At 34.3% G+C, this 17,561-nt stretch overlaps 2 protein-coding genes across 7 annotated transcripts in view; one reads left to right on the top strand and one right to left on the bottom strand.

The window, feature by feature from the left end:
- The window catches only part of LOC123524283 (FGGY carbohydrate kinase domain-containing protein-like), a 69,181-nt gene extending 64,012 nt beyond the window's left edge, over positions 1 to 5,169 (bottom strand). For 4 of the 6 annotated variants that reach the window (XM_053539025.1, XM_053539022.1, XM_053539021.1 and 1 more), the window contains exon 1: positions 4,974 to 5,169. In XM_053539025.1, coding sequence (XP_053395000.1) covers positions 4,974 to 5,016 — 43 coding nt within the window. In that variant the 5' untranslated portion in view covers positions 5,017 to 5,169. Of the gene's footprint in view, positions 1 to 4,834 lie in introns of all 6 variants that reach the window. The other 2 variants (XM_053539024.1, XM_053539023.1) reach the window with 2 other exon arrangements.
- A 42-nt stretch (positions 5,170 to 5,211) lies between these two features.
- The window catches only part of LOC123524282 (dual specificity testis-specific protein kinase 2-like), a 60,560-nt gene continuing 48,210 nt past the window's right edge, over positions 5,212 to 17,561 (top strand). The window contains exon 1 of the mRNA XM_045302357.2: positions 5,212 to 5,751. Within this exon, the coding sequence (XP_045158292.2) occupies positions 5,467 to 5,751 (285 nt within the window). The 5' untranslated portion in view covers positions 5,212 to 5,466. The remainder of the gene's footprint in view (positions 5,752 to 17,561) is intronic.

The following is a 17,561-nucleotide window of genomic DNA, read 5'->3' on the forward strand; positions in this document are numbered from 1 at the left end:
ATGTTTTTATTTCGATGTAAATGTGATATGAAACCAAAATTTGTAGTCCTGTTTGACGCCATATAACCTATACTGTGTTGGTGCGCCGTAAAACCCAAATAAATAAATAAATAAATTCTTACAGTAGTGTAATTAGACAAAGTGCAGAAAAATATGGTCTGTCATGACATTTCAAAGATGCACAACAAAGTTATGGTTTAGTTTTATCATTTGTAGTGTCAAGATTTGTATTTTCAATAACTTATATTTTTTATAAATCTGAGAAATCAACGATAAGGGCTGAGGAGCAACTATCAAGGCATTTGATTTTTATCAAATTTTACATGGACAATATATAATTGTTGCATTAATTGTTAGCTGTCATTAACAGCATGGGAGTCATCTGGCATTGGGTGTGCCAGGTGGGTTGAGTCAGCATAGGTAAAACCACTGGACAGACCAGTGTGCAGGAAAAGCGTACTTTTCTTACACCTGGGGTGAAAGATGATTCTTGTGATGTAATTTATAAATGAATGTGTTTAAAATTTATAAGTACATTGTATTTGAAGAAACTTTAAACTGTGAAGTGGAAGATTGGTAAGACTTCAGGAGACCCTGTGATTAAAAATTCCATAATTTCTAATGTACATTATGAAGGATCCTGTTATATGAATTAGTGACTTAATTAGTTTCATTTCTATAATACATCTATACTTGATTATTGAATGCAGCTATCCACCTTACTTGTGACTGTATAGGTAAGGGCCTTTGATTCCTGATAGATATTTCATGAATGGGTAGGACAAGAGACTTGTGGCCAGTCTAATTTTGTAACTAAATCTAAACATGAAAAAACTGTTTTCATATTGACCTCTCGACAGCATGCAACCTGCATGCAGTACTCAGAGGCTCAAACTAGAACTGTCTGGCCATCTCTGGGCATATCATATCATTAGTATGGGGACACATATCCTGCTATATATTTTTCATTTTGGGGAGCAAATGGGCGTCTTTATTAATCTTATCAATTTTATTATCCCAGGGCCAATAATCCTTTTGTGGTTGAACTGTAATTACTCTCATTTAAAAATATCCATAGCTTACTTCCATGGTAAACCTTTTAGCAGTGGCACTGTCACCAGACCATTAAGAAACTGCCATTACACAATCATGTTATACCTTAATGACCCTAGGTATATACTATAAGAACCATGATCATGAAAAAGAAAATGTACTAACCCATTTAAACGATGCAATTCACACATAAAATGCACAGTTTGGTAAATTGGTACTATGGATATTGAACAAGTGGTAACTTATCTTCCATCATGCACCATATACATTGTCTCAATATTTCATATCGCAGAGACACTCTGCTCATTTTATAAATGTTTTCGTCAAAGTTACAGAAAAAACTTGGATGAACTTCCGTCATGAACTTCCTGTCTAGACCACATGGCCAGGTGCATGTTAGGTGAAATGACTAAACAAACAAAAAGAGAATGTGTAATATTCAAAGTTATACAATAAAACTCGAAATGATGAATGTAATCCATCCTACAAATGATTCTGAATTTGAAATCATACAGTGGTACTCATTTGTATTGTTTACTTTATTATTTCACAATGCACATTTACGTTTCTTATACACAGTCTCGCATACACCTGTAGTTAAATGACGAATGACATACATTTCTACATCAGCCAATCAGAATAATGTCACCTAGACTTGAAGATCATTAGGGATGTTCATCTAAGATTTTTTTTTTCTGTAACATTGATGAAGAGTTAGGCAATGTGAACTGTGCAGGACTGAAGATAAATTATCACTTGTTTATGCATAGCAGACAGCCCGGACCAGTACGCGGATGCTACCAGTACACGGACACTTACATGTTCTGCGAGGTCTACGCGTTTTACCCTATCTTGTATGACAATAATAACTTCAATAACATTTCAGGATTTGCTATGTATATATACATTCTTCCGGTAATGTACATGTCTAATAACACATCCGGATTAACCGGATAAAATTTTGTATCTTTATAATTAAATGAGTTCTTATGAATTTTATTTCAGAATAAATTTGCAGTATAAAATCCATAGAATGAATTCAATACATTGTACACTCAAAGTGATGTGTTGGAATGAAACCTGACCTGGGATTACAACAAAAATTACTCTCACTCAACACTCGAATTTCAAATATACAAAATGCGCTTATGCAAATGTAGATGAGAAAGACCTATGAAAATGTTATAAGTGTACTGAAAACAAATTTTGGTACCTTTTTGCTAAATGTTTACTAGTCATGAGGTGTCTAGATATAATTATTCAAACTGAGAGCCACATTCTGCACTCATATATACATATATACACACTATATAATTACAATATACTGAACTACACTTAAAAATGTAAAAGACCAATGTAACAGTCACATATTCTTGCTCTCAAAATAGTGTCATTATGCACCCCAAAAGAGGTAATTTCACATTTTATTCTTGTAGCTGTATTAATTACAGGATTACAGTACTTGATTATTAATGACAACTCCATAGGTCAATTTGGAATTTTCAAAACTGGGTATTAATTGAAAAAAAATGAATAAACTATCAAATAAACAATAATGAGAACAAACTATTTCTGATAAAAACCTAAATATTCGTCTCAGTAGAAATTGTTCTTGAAATCCATAAAATAAAATGGAAATATCTCACATATTAGTGAACAGTTTGGTCCTTGATCCCATGCGTTCTGGCTGGGTACATACTGGCTACTTAGACAATTACCAGCTAGTATATCAATGTACTTTTGTTGTTCATTGCAAATATATAGTATACATGTATAGTACATATTCCTGACTGAGAAATAATCGCAGCAGGCCAGATGGTCAAGCTGGAAATGGATGGTCATGTTTGCTTCCAGTAATCACTGGGTAATAAAACAAATGAAACAATGATTCTTAATAACCTGACAATTAGCTACATGCTATGACCACCTACCGCTACCAACATCCCCCTTTAAGCAGACGAAAAAATTATATCTCCACTGAAAACAAACTCGTTTGCATATATATTGAGGTAAATTTATTTGAAATACCTACATCAATCGACATTTTTTTTAACTCATTTCCTGTTTAATTCTGGAAATAAATCACCAAACACTTATTTAGAAAAGGAATTGTTTAATTTGACTCAATTTTTTGGGGTTTTATGTGCGAATAAAAATTTGGCCGTGACAGCAGCACAAGCGAAGCAAGGCAGTGCATGCGCAGTACATAGTTAACATTGTTAACATGTGCAACTTCCCATAAAATTTTCAAGGGCCCACCTTAGTCCAAATAATAGGACATTTCGGGACAACTTTTGACGGTCACTGTCTCCGTTGCATCCAAACTTATTCTGCATATTTCTGTTGAAATCCGTTGGGAACGTTTTCTTGTACATGTATTAAATTTGTAATGATAATGAATTTATGCTGACATTAAAGCATAAACTTGCCTTGCTGACATTTTATGCATGGCTATTTTGTGTTTTGTTTATGCAATTTAGTGTCATCAGCAGTTTACTGTTTACTGAAACAGGTGTCAGGGTAGATATCTCCTCGCACCTGTCATATCATATTTTCGAAGATTTAAGCCTCTTATTTAAAAATATGGATTAAATTCAACCCATTTGAAGTTTCTACATGAATTATTAATGTTTAATTTATTAGAGCAATTAAGTCCGACCAGTTTATTAGGAAAGCTTTTTTATTTTTTAATGTCTTTGTTTTCCTAAGGCGTAAAAAAAAAATTGTTTGTTTCCAGTATCCCAACCTACCCTACATTTTAGGCCCGACCCTAAATGTTTTTATGGACTTGGAGAATATTTTTTCAACTTTTTAACAAAAAGTTGCAAAACTGCACTTTTTAGGCTTTAAACATGGCCAGAAATGTTAGAAATCAACTTACTGATGCTCTCAAGGCATAACCCCCTTATTTGTATTCATTTTTTGACACAAAATAATTTCCGAAAAGTCTCCCTTAATAAAAAAAATAAATAAATAAAAATTTCAGACCTACCTACCCTAATTTTTTTGAGCATGTTACTGGAAACAGAATTTTTTTAGGCCTAACAGTAAAATGCAGATACGGGTAAGGCTTAGAGGGATGACAGATCATAAAATAAGTCATCCCGATGAGCCAAATGAGTAAGGCTAGGCCCACCTGAACTGTCAACAAGACCAGATGATCTAAACTGCGGCAGAATTTTCACAGGTTAGTAAAGAAAGTGGCACTTTATGTACCAGTCATTTTATGTACCAGCACCTTATGTACCACTTTGGAAACCTTATTTAAGTACCACATATATGATATATAGTGGATTATCATTTTTGTTTTGATTTGATCAAAATATTATATTTTATGTTATATGATATGCTTTTTATTAAATTTAATTGTCAATTGTCAAAATTAATTAGGTAAATGAATTATATGCACTTGTTATATTTGAATATTCTTACCTCAAAGACAAAGTGAGTAAGTAAAATAGGGTGAAATGTGTCCTCGTACTGGTCTGGTCTCTCAGTATACCCTCTTATCAAATTGCATGTTTTAGGCGAGAAATGTGCGATTGAAAAGGGTAAGAGCATCTTCCTGTTCGTAATCATGGTTCTCAAAGTATTCCTAGGGTTAGGGTATAACATGATATACGGTAGCTCTTTCTGTCTGGTCAGTGGGACTGGGAAGGGGCAGTGTCACAATTCAGTCATATTTTTGGCTGCAGAATTGATAAAAAAAGAAAGACAAAAGTTTAAGAACGCAAAGCAAATAAAAAATAAACAAAGTTGAGTAAAATCATGAAATAATTACCTGATGACAGTGTCTATAAGTGTATAAAATAGGTAACATGCAAGTGACAAAAAAATATATATAAAAAAACAAAGTAAGGAAGATAACTCTAACAACCTTGCAACCCCGGAATAAAGATCGGACGCCGTAACTATTTTACCGGATAAGATTTTGCCCAAGACACAGAACTTGACAACGATCATTCTCCGGAAAATTGTCGCAGATGAGAGTTAAAAAGCTCTATACAAAATTACATATTATGTTTGCGACAAAAAATCAACTGATGGTGAATTGACATTATTATTTCCTAAGTGATATTTCCGTAGTCGGGCCTCAGTCATTCCCCATAATTCTTAACCGGAAGTTTACACTTAGCGCGAGGGCGCATCAGGAAGTTGGAGAAATGTCAAAATCAAACGCTCGAAAATGTGAATTGAAAGTAACTTATGATTTACCATGGAGTGGACATGAACTTTTGTGACAGCTAATAAATGGTTATTTTATTGTGTCACTAAGTGTGTACTAAGCTATTGCTAGAGTTTTAAAGATGTTAAAGTCAAAAACAGTTCAGTTGCAGAGCTGGTGCCTTGGAATATATTATTTTTAGAGTAATTTCCTGTTTTTAGCTTGGAAAAAAAATTTGGTGGATTAAGATGAAAGTAAATGGTGAAATGATGCTTAATTCAAAAACAGGAAAGTTAAAACGTTCTCGGACGTTGAATACAGAATGGTATTCAGAACCAGTAGCACCTTTACCGTCGCAAAATGTTGCAAGTAATAATGGAGATATTCAGAATGAAATTGAGGAACAGTCAACGCAACGTCGAGTTCCTGGACCATCTTGCAAGGCTCTCAAACACGCAGTTACAGCTCTAAGTAGACTTGATGACTTTATTTGTGAAAAACTGGGAGAAGGATTTTTTGCAGAGGTTTTTAAAGTAAGTAAGATCATAGTTCTGTACAGCTTATATACTGTCAGCTGACAGCTAAAACGTGCCACCAATTTATGAAGTACTCGGCCATCTGGTAAATGGATGCCTAGCCTGTGTACTAGGCATCTTGTAACTGAACATTTAGCCTGTCCTGATGGGTTTTCAAGGTATCTATTAATCTGGATTATAATTGTATAGTGATCGAGCTGCAGCTGAATTGTATTAAAATGCAGCTTATCTCTGTTGAAATACATTTTAAATAAATTTTATATTATGGAAGACATCATCTTGAGAGCGCCAAGTTTATGTCAAGAATATTGTACAGGCTACCAAAGGTATTTTTGGTCATATTCCGTGGGGTTGCATTGGCTCAAAACTTATAATACAAGACTTTACATTAAGAAAAAAGACCTGTTTTAAGAGCCGTGCTTATAAAAACTGTTTGAACCCCGCTTGGAATGGTAGCAAATGGCTGAAGTGATAAATGACAGAGTGACCTCTGCTATTATACCCGATAACTATGCACTTTCTTAATGTGCTGCAACGATGGACAGGCTGTATAGACGTGTAAACATGATAGACTGGTCTATAAGTGGAAATAAGCATGGTATTTTAAGGGCTGAACATCTCATGAAATAATATTTATGATTGTCATTTATATAGATTGTCATTTATATGCTATGATCTGACATGTGACTTTTACAGCATGTTACTCTCTCTGCATCATGATAAGATAAGATCAGTTTTATTTTGAGTCGGCAAGACAAGTAACAAAACAATATAAGCACTCCAGGTGCTTTTGAACCGACTATAATATATGATAACATACTATATATAAAAAGCTGCCATGTCCATTTATCTGTGGGTTGAAATGATCTTCATAAAATTTGAACTTTTATGATATGCACAGTCTAATGAGTATGAAAGTGCTTATTTAAAAAAAATAATTTTTTTTAAATTAATGATAAGTCCAGTTCATGCATCAAATATGCCATTTCCCACTTTTAATAGATATAGTTATATACTGTAATTGTGTGGCTTATTTTTTTTTGTTTTTTTTTTTTTGGATTCTTGATATTTGTAGTATTGAGCCAATAATGGCTTAACAGACTAAAGTGTTAAACATGTAGAAAGAGTTTTTAATATCCATGGTATACCATTTCCTTATTTTTTCTATGGCTTGTGGTTTTTATGAATGAAAACTGATTAAATTACCAGTTTTATGGACTTACACTCAAATAGTTTATCACAACACAGACAGTTTAGCAATAGGACATTGTAGGTTAAAATTTCAGTAAGGGCAAAATAAGGTTATTACTTAAATTTATTGATAATGGACAGCTTGTATACAAAGTCATACTAAAGAGGGCAGTTTGTATACATAAAATACACAAACTGTTTGTAAATGTATACATACATGTACACAGAGTACTGTAGCCTGGTTGAATTTAAGCCAGTAAGGACATCTTAAGATAGCCTCATAATATGCCCTTAAACCATTAGCCATGTATATTGTACACTTGATAAAAAATAATTGTTGTCAAATATGTAAGAAGATTAAAGGACTCGGAGATACTTGTTAGTGCTAAATACCTGTGCATTGTAAAGAATGAAATGTTTATTAAGTGTCAAAAGGGTGCGAACAGGATACTTTTGTATTTCAATTTTTTGATTCATTTAAGCAGGCCAAATTCTTAATTGTTTAAAATAACAGATATTAATGGCATTATTGGGTGTCAATATTTATTTAAGAACATAGATATCATGTCTATAATAGAAATATTTATTGAGAATCCTTTCCAAGCCTACTTTATTGTTTTATATTCCAAAATATTCTGACATTTTTGATTGCAGAATGCACAAGATTAAATTTATCTTACCCATAAGAATTAGAGTTTACTCCTTAATACTTTGACTTGAGTACAGTTGATTCCAAATGTTTGAATTTATAATGGAATCCTCAGCATTTAATGCCAGGTTCCATAGATCAAAATATTACTTGCAAAATTAAAAGAGTTTTTGTGAGTATATAATTTAATTTTTTTATTGTAGTGTTTCTTGCACCAATATAACTGCACATCAGTTCTGTATCAGGAAAGACAGTTTCTAAAAACTTAGTGAAAAGTGCTTAATATAGTTCTTTATAGGCAATGCAATGGTGTAAAGAATACAAAACATGACTGGGTGTCATACGAATCAAAAGTTTGTTCAAATTTTTAATAAAATATTGGTTTAATTTTAGAAGTGACTTATTCAGTATAGCTGTCAGAGGTATTTTTAGTGACATAAAAGATTCAATCAGTCTCATTAAATGTATATCATTAAAATTTAATTGACAATATGCCAGATGTTTTATCTATCAATTCAGTTACATTCATTCATGAATATATTGACCAAATTTTTTGTTCAGTTCTCCATCTTTCACATATTTTATCAAGTTATGTCTGTCTTACTTTTTATACTGTTATCTTGGAAACTTGTAACGTTTACATATATAAAATAAGCATAAAGTGCATGTCATTTTTTTCTGCCATTTATATAAATTAATGCTTAGATATATATATATTATTAATTTATTATGAATTAACAGTTGTGGAGAAAAAGGTTGTAAACATTTTCACTTCCTTTTAATTTTACAGTGTGTATTTACTTATTGGTATATGTGCAGGTGTTTACATCCTAAAAATGATACGGAAAAAAAAATGGTAAACAAAAAATACTCTACATTGACAGCAGGCATCATGCATATATTAATTGTAAGTAGATCGTCATCATGCAATAGTAATTAATGCAGTGATCTGTCTGAGGTTGCGTGTGACAAAATCGTTTCTTAAGTTTTGTCGTATATTTTGGTCAGTGACCTAGGGTCAGGAATCTCCTTAAGGGCCTGTCATTGATTGGTTGATTATCATATTATGTCCAGCATGTCATATTAAACTTGATCGATGAGAGATATCCGGGTTATCTGATATTGTTTATTGATTTTTTATGATCAGATTTTTACACATTTTTAGCTCACCTGCCACATAGTGACAGGGTGAGCTTTTGTGATCGCCCTTCGTCCGTCGTCCGTCGTCTGTGCGTCCGTCCGTCCGTGCGTCCGTGCGTCCGTCAACAATTTCTTGTCTGCACGATAGTGGTTTCATTTATGATCTTATTTTAACCAAACTTGCACACAACTTGTATCACCATAAGATCTCGGTTCCTTTCTTGAACTGGCCAGATCCCATTATGGGTTCCAGAGTTATGGCCCCTGAAAGGGCCAAAATTAGCTATTTTGACCTTGTCTGCACAATAGCAGCTTTATTTATGATTTGATTTTTACCAAACTGGCACACAACTTGTATCACCATAAGAACTTGGTTCTTTTCTTGAACCGGCGAGGTTTCTTTATGGGTTCCAGAGTTATGGCCCCTGAAAGGGCCAGAATTAGCTATTTTGACCTTGTCTGCACAATAGCAGCTTCATTTATGATTTGATTTTAACCAAACTTGCACACAACTTGTATCACCATAAGATCTTGGTTCCTTTCTTGAACTGGCGAGATTCCTTTATGGGTTCCAGAGTTATGGCCCCTGAAAGGGCCAGAATTAGCTATTTTGACCTTGTCTGCACAATAGCAGCTTCATTTATGATTTGAATTTAATCAAACTTGCACAAAACTTGTGTCACCATAAGATCTTGATTCCTTAGTTGAACCGGCCAGATCTCATAATGGGTTCCAGAGTTATGGCCCCTGAAAGGGCCAAAATTAGCTATTTTGACCTTGTCTGCACAATAGCAGCTTCATTTATGATTCGATTTTAACCAAACTTGCACACAACTTGTATCACCATAAGATCTCAATTCCTTTTTATATGCCCGAAGGGATGTATTATGTTATCACCTCGGTGTCTGTCTGTCTGTTTGTTGGTTAGCAATTTCCCTTCTACTCTGTTACTCTTGAACCCCTTGAAGGATTTCAAAGGAACCTGACACAAATGTTCACCTCATTGAAACGACATGCAGAGCGCATGTTTTGGATGGCTCACTTCAAGGTCAAGGTCACACTTAGGGGTCAAAGGTCATATGACTTTGTTTTGTTTGTATATTGCTCTGCATTTGCATTGCATTGCAGTGCTCTTGTTTTCATTTGGCAGATCCTTCTTTTGTTCACTTACAATATTTTTTTTTTAATTACTTCCCTTTTATGTTACTATAAATAGCTTATTTAGTAAGTTTTTTATTATTGGCCGTAGGGAAAAACCGAGACCACTATTCTGTGGTACAACATGGATGGTACCTCCAATTTTTAGGTGTATTTTGACATATCTGTAGCTTGTAATTTTTTTTAGCTCACCTGTCACATAGTGACAAGGTGAGCTTTTGTGATCACCCTTTGTCCGTCGTCCGTCGTCAGTCTGTGCGTCCGTGCGTCCGTCAACAATTTCTTGTCTGCACGATAGTGGTTTCATTTATGACTTTATTTTAACCAAACCTGCACACAACTTGTATCACCATAAGATCACGGTTCCTTTCTTGAACTGGCCAGATCCCATTATGGGTTCCAGAGTTATGGCCCCTGAAAGGGCCAAAATTAGCTATTTTGACCTTGTCTGCACAATAGCAGCTTTATTTATGATTTGATTTTTACCAAACTGGCACACAACTTGTATCACCAAAAGATCTTGGTTCCTTTCTTGAACTGGCCAAATTCCATTATGGGTTCCAGAGTTATGGCCCCTGAAAAGGCCAGAATTAGCTATTTTGACCTTGTCTGCACAATAGCAGCTTCATTTATAATTTTATTTTAACCAGACTTGCACTCAACTTGTATCACCATAAGATCTTGGTTCCTTTCTTGAACTGGCGAGATTCCATTATGGGTTCCAGAGTTATGGCCCCTGAAAGGGCCAGAATTAGCTATTTTGACCTTGTCTGCACAATAGCAGCTTCATTTATGATTTGATTTTAACCAAAGTTGCACACAACTTGTATCACCACAAAATCTTGCTTCCTTTCTTCAGCTGGCCAGATTCCATCATGGGTTCCAGAGTGATGGCCCCTTAAAGGTCCAAAATTGGCTATTTTGGCTTTTGCAGCCATATAGAGACTTCATTTATGGTTTTATTTGAAACAAACTTCCAAAATATCTTCAACAACAATAAATCTTGGATTCCATGACAAATCAGATGCAATCGTAGGTTCCAGAGTTATTTTATATCTGATTACCTCCCCTGATTGTAATCAAAATGGATTTATATCAGTAAGTACTTATAGGACTTATTTGAAATTTCATCATTGTTATTAGTTGGACTGAGACAATCAGGGTAGATAACTATGAACTGATTTTATGTCAAATTACCTCCCTTTATTTCAAATTAAAATGGGTATATCTCCATAACTAATGAAGATACTGATCTGAAATTTTTTTTTGTCAACAGATTTATTTGACAGATCCTTCTTTTGTTCACTTACAATATATATTTTTTTTAATTACTTCCCTTTTACGTTACTATAAATAGCTTATTTTAGTAAATTGGCCGTAGGGAAAACACGAGACCACTTTTCTGTGGTACAACATGGATGGTACCTCCAATTTTTAGGTGTATTTTGACATATCTATACCTTGTAAGAATTTTTTTTTTCTTTTTAGTTAAATTTCTTCGCTTTGTTGTTCCTGTCCTTTGGACTTAGATATTTTTTCTGAGGACCTTCTTGTCCTCAAGTGCAATGATAACAGGTGAGCGATATAGGGCCATCATGGCCCTCTTGTTGTCTGTTATTTTGATGTTAAAAACTATGCATCAATGATACAAATATGCTGCATTCAAAATGAGGATAAATTGGGTATCTCAATTCATGGTCTCTACAGATTGGTTTTGATGACTGATATAACCATCTTTTCAGACATATATGCCTTGAGATGAATGTCAATATTCAAAGTTTGTTTATCTTAAACTTTAATGTCACACTGAGTGTGTTCAATTTCAGTCCATTCCCACAAGTGGTTACTAAGATGCTACATGTAGCTTATACGAAACAGCCTAATATTGCTAAGTTGATAAAGGGGCATAATATAATACTTCGTAAAAATGCAAAAAAGAGTTATTTAACCTGTGCTTTCTATGTTAGGTCATCATAGTGAACACATGTGTGAAGTTTCAATTCATTCCTATCAATAGATACTGAGATACCAACTTAGCGTAAAAACTGTACCAAAATATTCGAAAAAGTGGGGCACAACTTCGTAAATATCCAAAAGAAGAGTCATGAAGTGTGCTCACTATATGCCAGATCATCCCAGTAAACAGGAGTGTGAAGTTTCAATTCATTCTCATTAGTGGATACTGAGACACCAGCTTACATTATGTAACAAAACTAAACCAAATGGGACGCCAACAAATGGGGTGCAATAGCTTTGCCTATTCTTCAAATAGTCAAGCTAAAAAGCAAGTATTTAGCTGTGTGCAAAAATTTATTGACATGCATGTAATGGCAGCTGTGTGATAATTTGATACGCATTTATTTGAATAAAGCACAATTTATAACGTTGATGTAGGTATTGCGCATCTTGTATTGTATGAAATTTATCATGGCAAAAACATTGTAAAATATTAAATTTTTGCCAGAAAAAAAGATGCTTTTAAAAGGTTGATATGTGTGGCAACCTTTTAAAAGATTGTTGCATTTACTTTGTTAATGGGGATACAAAAATATTTGTCACTTATTTACAGGCCTGTGATTTTTTAAGACTGGTCCTGATTTCGGCATTGAATTCTTCATGTGAGGAAGCCATCCAGCTGGCTACAATCGAGTGACCCCCCACCCCTCCCCTCCCCACATCCAAGCAAAGTGCGAAAACTAAGACAGTGACTGGTATTTACAACATATGCACAATGATAGTAGCTTTTGTTAGAATGTAAGATTATTGTAGGCTTTGAATTATACAGATATTCAATTTATTGCAGATAATTATGCAATTAAAATCTGCAATAGTATTTCCAGCTGCTTGCTTGGTTCAGTTAAAGTAGCAACAGAAGGTAGAAGAATATTTAAATACATTTCAGAGTTCATCTGCAGCTGTTTACATAATTATATTTAAACAATTTGTAAAGCTAGAATCACACTGCTCCGGATGGGCTTTCGAATGAAAGATTCCCATTCCTGGATTGCTCCGGATGTGTAAGAAAAAAAATGCGTTTTGCAAATTTGTTACCATTATAAATCTCTAATGCAATCGCGGCCTTGCAATCGTAACACTGAACCTTAATTAACCTTATTAGAACCGGAATAAAACCAAAATAGCCACAGTGATTGTCTCCCGAACTGAACATTACGATCTTTTAAAATCTGTTATGATCTTTTCAGAACTTTTACGGATTTATTACTGGATTCCTTACAGATATATTCGTGGCAAAATTTTGAGCATGTTCAAAACTTCGCACCCTTGCCCCTGGATGTCCCCGATTTCTGAACGGATACACGGGATGACATACGATTGAGTTAGGAGCTATACGGATGCTATCCGGAACTCATCCGCAAGCCCACCCTGGGCAGTGTGATTTTAGCTTAAAATAGTTCCAGCTGTATCAGATTTCGTTTACTTTAATTCAGAAATTGAGTTGATGAAGCAGAATTATTTTCAACACTATACAGGACCTGGTATAATGTCTTTGCTTTTTTTTGCATTGTTGATTATTTTAACACAGTTCATGTGTGTATACTTCATCAAAGCTAAGTCGTTTACAGGCAGTCAAAAACCCACTTATTCTCAAGAATAGATCTTTTCTTGATAAAAGGCCAAATAAAATAAGTTTTTGTCAAAAAAGCAGTTTTTTCCCCTATTGATTCTGGGTACGTTTTTGTTGAAATTCACTTGATATGGACGGCCAATGCACTCAACTGCAAAACATTTTTCCATCAAATTTTCTACTTTTTTGGAAAATTAACATTATGTCTCAGCCTCTAACATACCTACTGCAATGTTTCATAAATGAATGCAACTTATTTTTTAGGCCATAAATATTCAAAAACCTCGCATTAAATGCAGCTATTGTATTCGTTTAAATGTAAGGATATGTGCCAAAGCCAAAAAATTTATCATTCGGATATAGATATCTAGTTACTTTTCTATTTTTTGTGGCTACTTAATCATCGTTTCTCCCCCATTACTGCAATGATAGCTACATAATAAATAATCATGTTCTCCTAAAAAGCAAAATTTATGGTCCGGAGCTTCTTATAGACTGCTAACTTCCATTTTATGAATGATATTACATGGTAGATTGAGCCAGTTTAAAATTATTGGAGGAGAAATCGTAAAATGTAGTTTGAATTTCGAGGGCTCAGAGCAAAACTAGTCTATCTGCTTCTATTTTTATATACACTTAGACTAGTTTCGCTCTTAGCCCTCTATTTGAATTATACAAAATTTAGAATTTATCATACTTCATACATCAAGCTCTAGATGATGTGCTTGAAGGAATTGACAATTTCTATAAAAAAAAAATAAAATCAGTTAAAATGATGACTGAAAATAAATGTTACCATAATTTTTACTGATATTGCTGTTTTAAAGGTATATACTAGACCCAGAATTCATATTTGAAAACAAGAACAAATATTACAGGTACAGCTCAGAACACATTTTAAGTGTGTACTACAACAAAAAAATTGGAACTTCTTTTAAACAATAGACTGTTACATACACTAATAATAATGATAGTCTATTAATTTAGATATTTAGTGACTTAAATATATATTTGATGAAGATTTTCAACATTTTAGGTAAATATCTAAATACAAAATATTTAAGTGAAAGGTAGCCATTGGATATCTTTAAGGTATCTCACTAAACTTCTATATTGACTTGCCAGTCTCATTTTAAATGTGGTTACCAGATTGAAACCAGGTTTTGATCAAACAACAGTTCTGTTCTAAACTTTAACGTTAGATCATCATAGAAGGTGTTATTTTATTTTATTATATTCCTTGGGCATCCTTGCCCAACTGGTCAAGATCTTTTTCTTTAACTTGAATGTGAGCGGGGTTGAAATCCTTAGTTGGGATCACTGTGTTTCCAGCTGGCTTGCAGAAGGTCAGTAGTTCTATACCCACCGGCCAGGTATCCAGTTTAATGCTTAGAGTAATGCTCAAAGGAGCAACAGTTTCTGTGGTCTCTCTCCACTGGTAACGGTGGAAAATGATATGACAAGAAGTCTGTCTGTTTGACCTAAAATCCGGTAAACATCCCTACTCATTGGTGGAAAGTGGTGTGTATCAAAAACTATGTGTCTTTTCATTAGACAGATGGTTTGAACTGGAGCAAGAGGAAAACATTTATATTAACAAGAGAGTTAAATTGTTGAGGTCAAAAGTCCCCGTGTTTTACAAATGAATATGACAAAGAAAAATGATACTGAACATAGAAGGATGGAGAAAAAACATAACGGAAACTGGTATAAAATATGTCATTAATATCCTGTCATAGTGCTTATGTCCTAATTTATTTACTTAGTTATGTATTGAGGTTATATTAGCTATATATTACATATTTCAAGGAAAGTTAGAGGTAATTAAATGATTGAATTTGGTTTAATTTAAACTGACCAAATGTTTTTGTCTTATAGACCCATATACTTGCTCTTAGGGTCTGCCAAGTTTGTGCTATAAATAGATATTGGAACCATGGGCTATAATATTACTATGGTTAGAGGAGAGACTTTGTATTGACTCGTTGAATTCTTCATGTGAGGAAGCCATCCAGCTGGCTTACAGAAGGTCGGTCAGGTTCTGCCCAGGTGCCCGCTCATGATGAAATAATGCACAGAGGGGCACCTGGATCAAAGCTGGAAAGTCGCCATATGACCTATAATTGTGTAGGTGCAACGTTAAACCTAACAAAATAAATAAAATTGTTTGGACTGTCTGCTCACATTAGAACCTACATACTGCTACCCGAACAGTGATGTATACAACATGTGCTTACTTAATATCAAAGTCAGTCCAGTAATACTAATGTCAGAAAGAAAACTTTAGCTGTAAACTTCAACATGCATCATTTTGGAATGACAATTTGAATATACTGTTTATAGGAGGTGGCATCATTGTAACATAATCATTATAGTGTGAAGATGATAAAGCAAAATTTGCTGCATACAAATATATTGCTTTTGACAATAACATTCAGTTTTAAAGTATTGACCTCAATGTGACATACCTCCTCAACACACATAATCACCATCTCAGTTTACCTACTGCCTATTGACCAAGATAAGTAAAGTAGATACTGCCTATTGACCAAGATATATAGTAAAGTACTTCACACTCCTGGTCACTCACTACAAAGCAGCTGTCCCCGTGAGGATATTTCAAGATTTGCTTTGAAGTACGAAAATAAAAAACTCTCAGTACATACAAAGTGCACCTCCAAATGTGGAGAGTCATTATTATTATTATTATTTATTATTATTATTATACCACATTTATATAGCACTCTTTTCATGCACTTGTACACGTTCAAAAGTGCTTTACAGAATAAATTGCAAAAATACAAACAAATACGTATACAAAGATAATGCATTCCACATTAACAAAAATCATGAATGAAAACAAGTATAATTTAAAAAAAAAAAACAGGATAAAAAAAATAAATGTATCGGTCAGTTAACAAAATATTGTACAAAAAAGTGGGTTTTGAGCAGGCTTTTGAAAGCAGCTAGCGTGTCAGCTTCCCTGATTTTGACAGGAAGAGAGTTCCAAAGCTTTGGAGCAGTGCACGAAAAGCTGCGATTGCCATACATCATGGTATTAGATTTTGGCATAACCAGTGACAGCGTGTCTTGCGATCTTAGGGTCCTGACCGGTTTATACACTTCTAGCATATCCCTAATATAGGCAGGGGACTGATTGTGTAACGCCTTAAAGGTGTGGGTCAGAACCTTGTACTGCACCCTGTATTTCACTGGCAACCAGTGAAGCTCCTTCAGAACCGGTGTTATATGATTGCGACGGGGCGTCTTAGTGATTACGCGAGCTGCAGTGTTCTGGACATGTTGCAACTTGTTAAGTGTGCTGTTTGGTATACCACTTAACAAGGCATTACAGTAGTCTAACCGTGAAGTAACCAGGCTGTTTATAAGGGTTTTTGTGGCATCACTGGTAAGATACCGTCTGATGTGACCTATTCTGCGAAGTTGTGCATATCCAGCCCGGCACACCGAGTTGACTTGTTGTTCCATATCCATACCGCTGTCAAATACTGCTCCAAGATTCCTAACACATTTCGTGGATTTTATCACAGAATCACCGACCTTCACAGAAACGTCATCAATGTACTTGGAGTTACGCTTTGATGTCAATAGCATTACCTCAGTTTTGTCAGCATTGAGCTTCAGCATGTTGGAATTCATCCACGAGACAATTTCAGTCAGACAGCTCTCAATGCGGCGCAAAGCTTCACTTCTGGCCACAGTTATTAACACTAAAATGGGTTAATGGGACAGTGGGATTGGTACAATCATGGCATTTAAAGAAAGTAAATCATGAAAATCAAATACAGCTTTGTCTTAAGTGGTTTATATTAAGTTCACAAGCAATAAAATACCAATATATTGATTGATATACTTTATAAAATATCCTAGATAATCTTGCTGACAATGAAATTGATTTGGATCAATTTTGATTAAATCTGGATCATATTCTTTGTAAAATTGTCTAGGACTTTAGCCTTCACAGCAGCTGCAGAATCAGTATATGGAACATAGTGATGAAGTCCAATTAATCATATGAAAGAAGTTATTAAACATGATTCATGCATTGAAAGTTGTTAATTA

The sequence above is a fragment of the Mercenaria mercenaria genome, chromosome 3 (assembly GCF_021730395.1).
Source record: "Mercenaria mercenaria strain notata chromosome 3, MADL_Memer_1, whole genome shotgun sequence".
NCBI classification, from domain to species: Eukaryota; Metazoa; Mollusca; class Bivalvia; order Venerida; family Veneridae; genus Mercenaria; species Mercenaria mercenaria.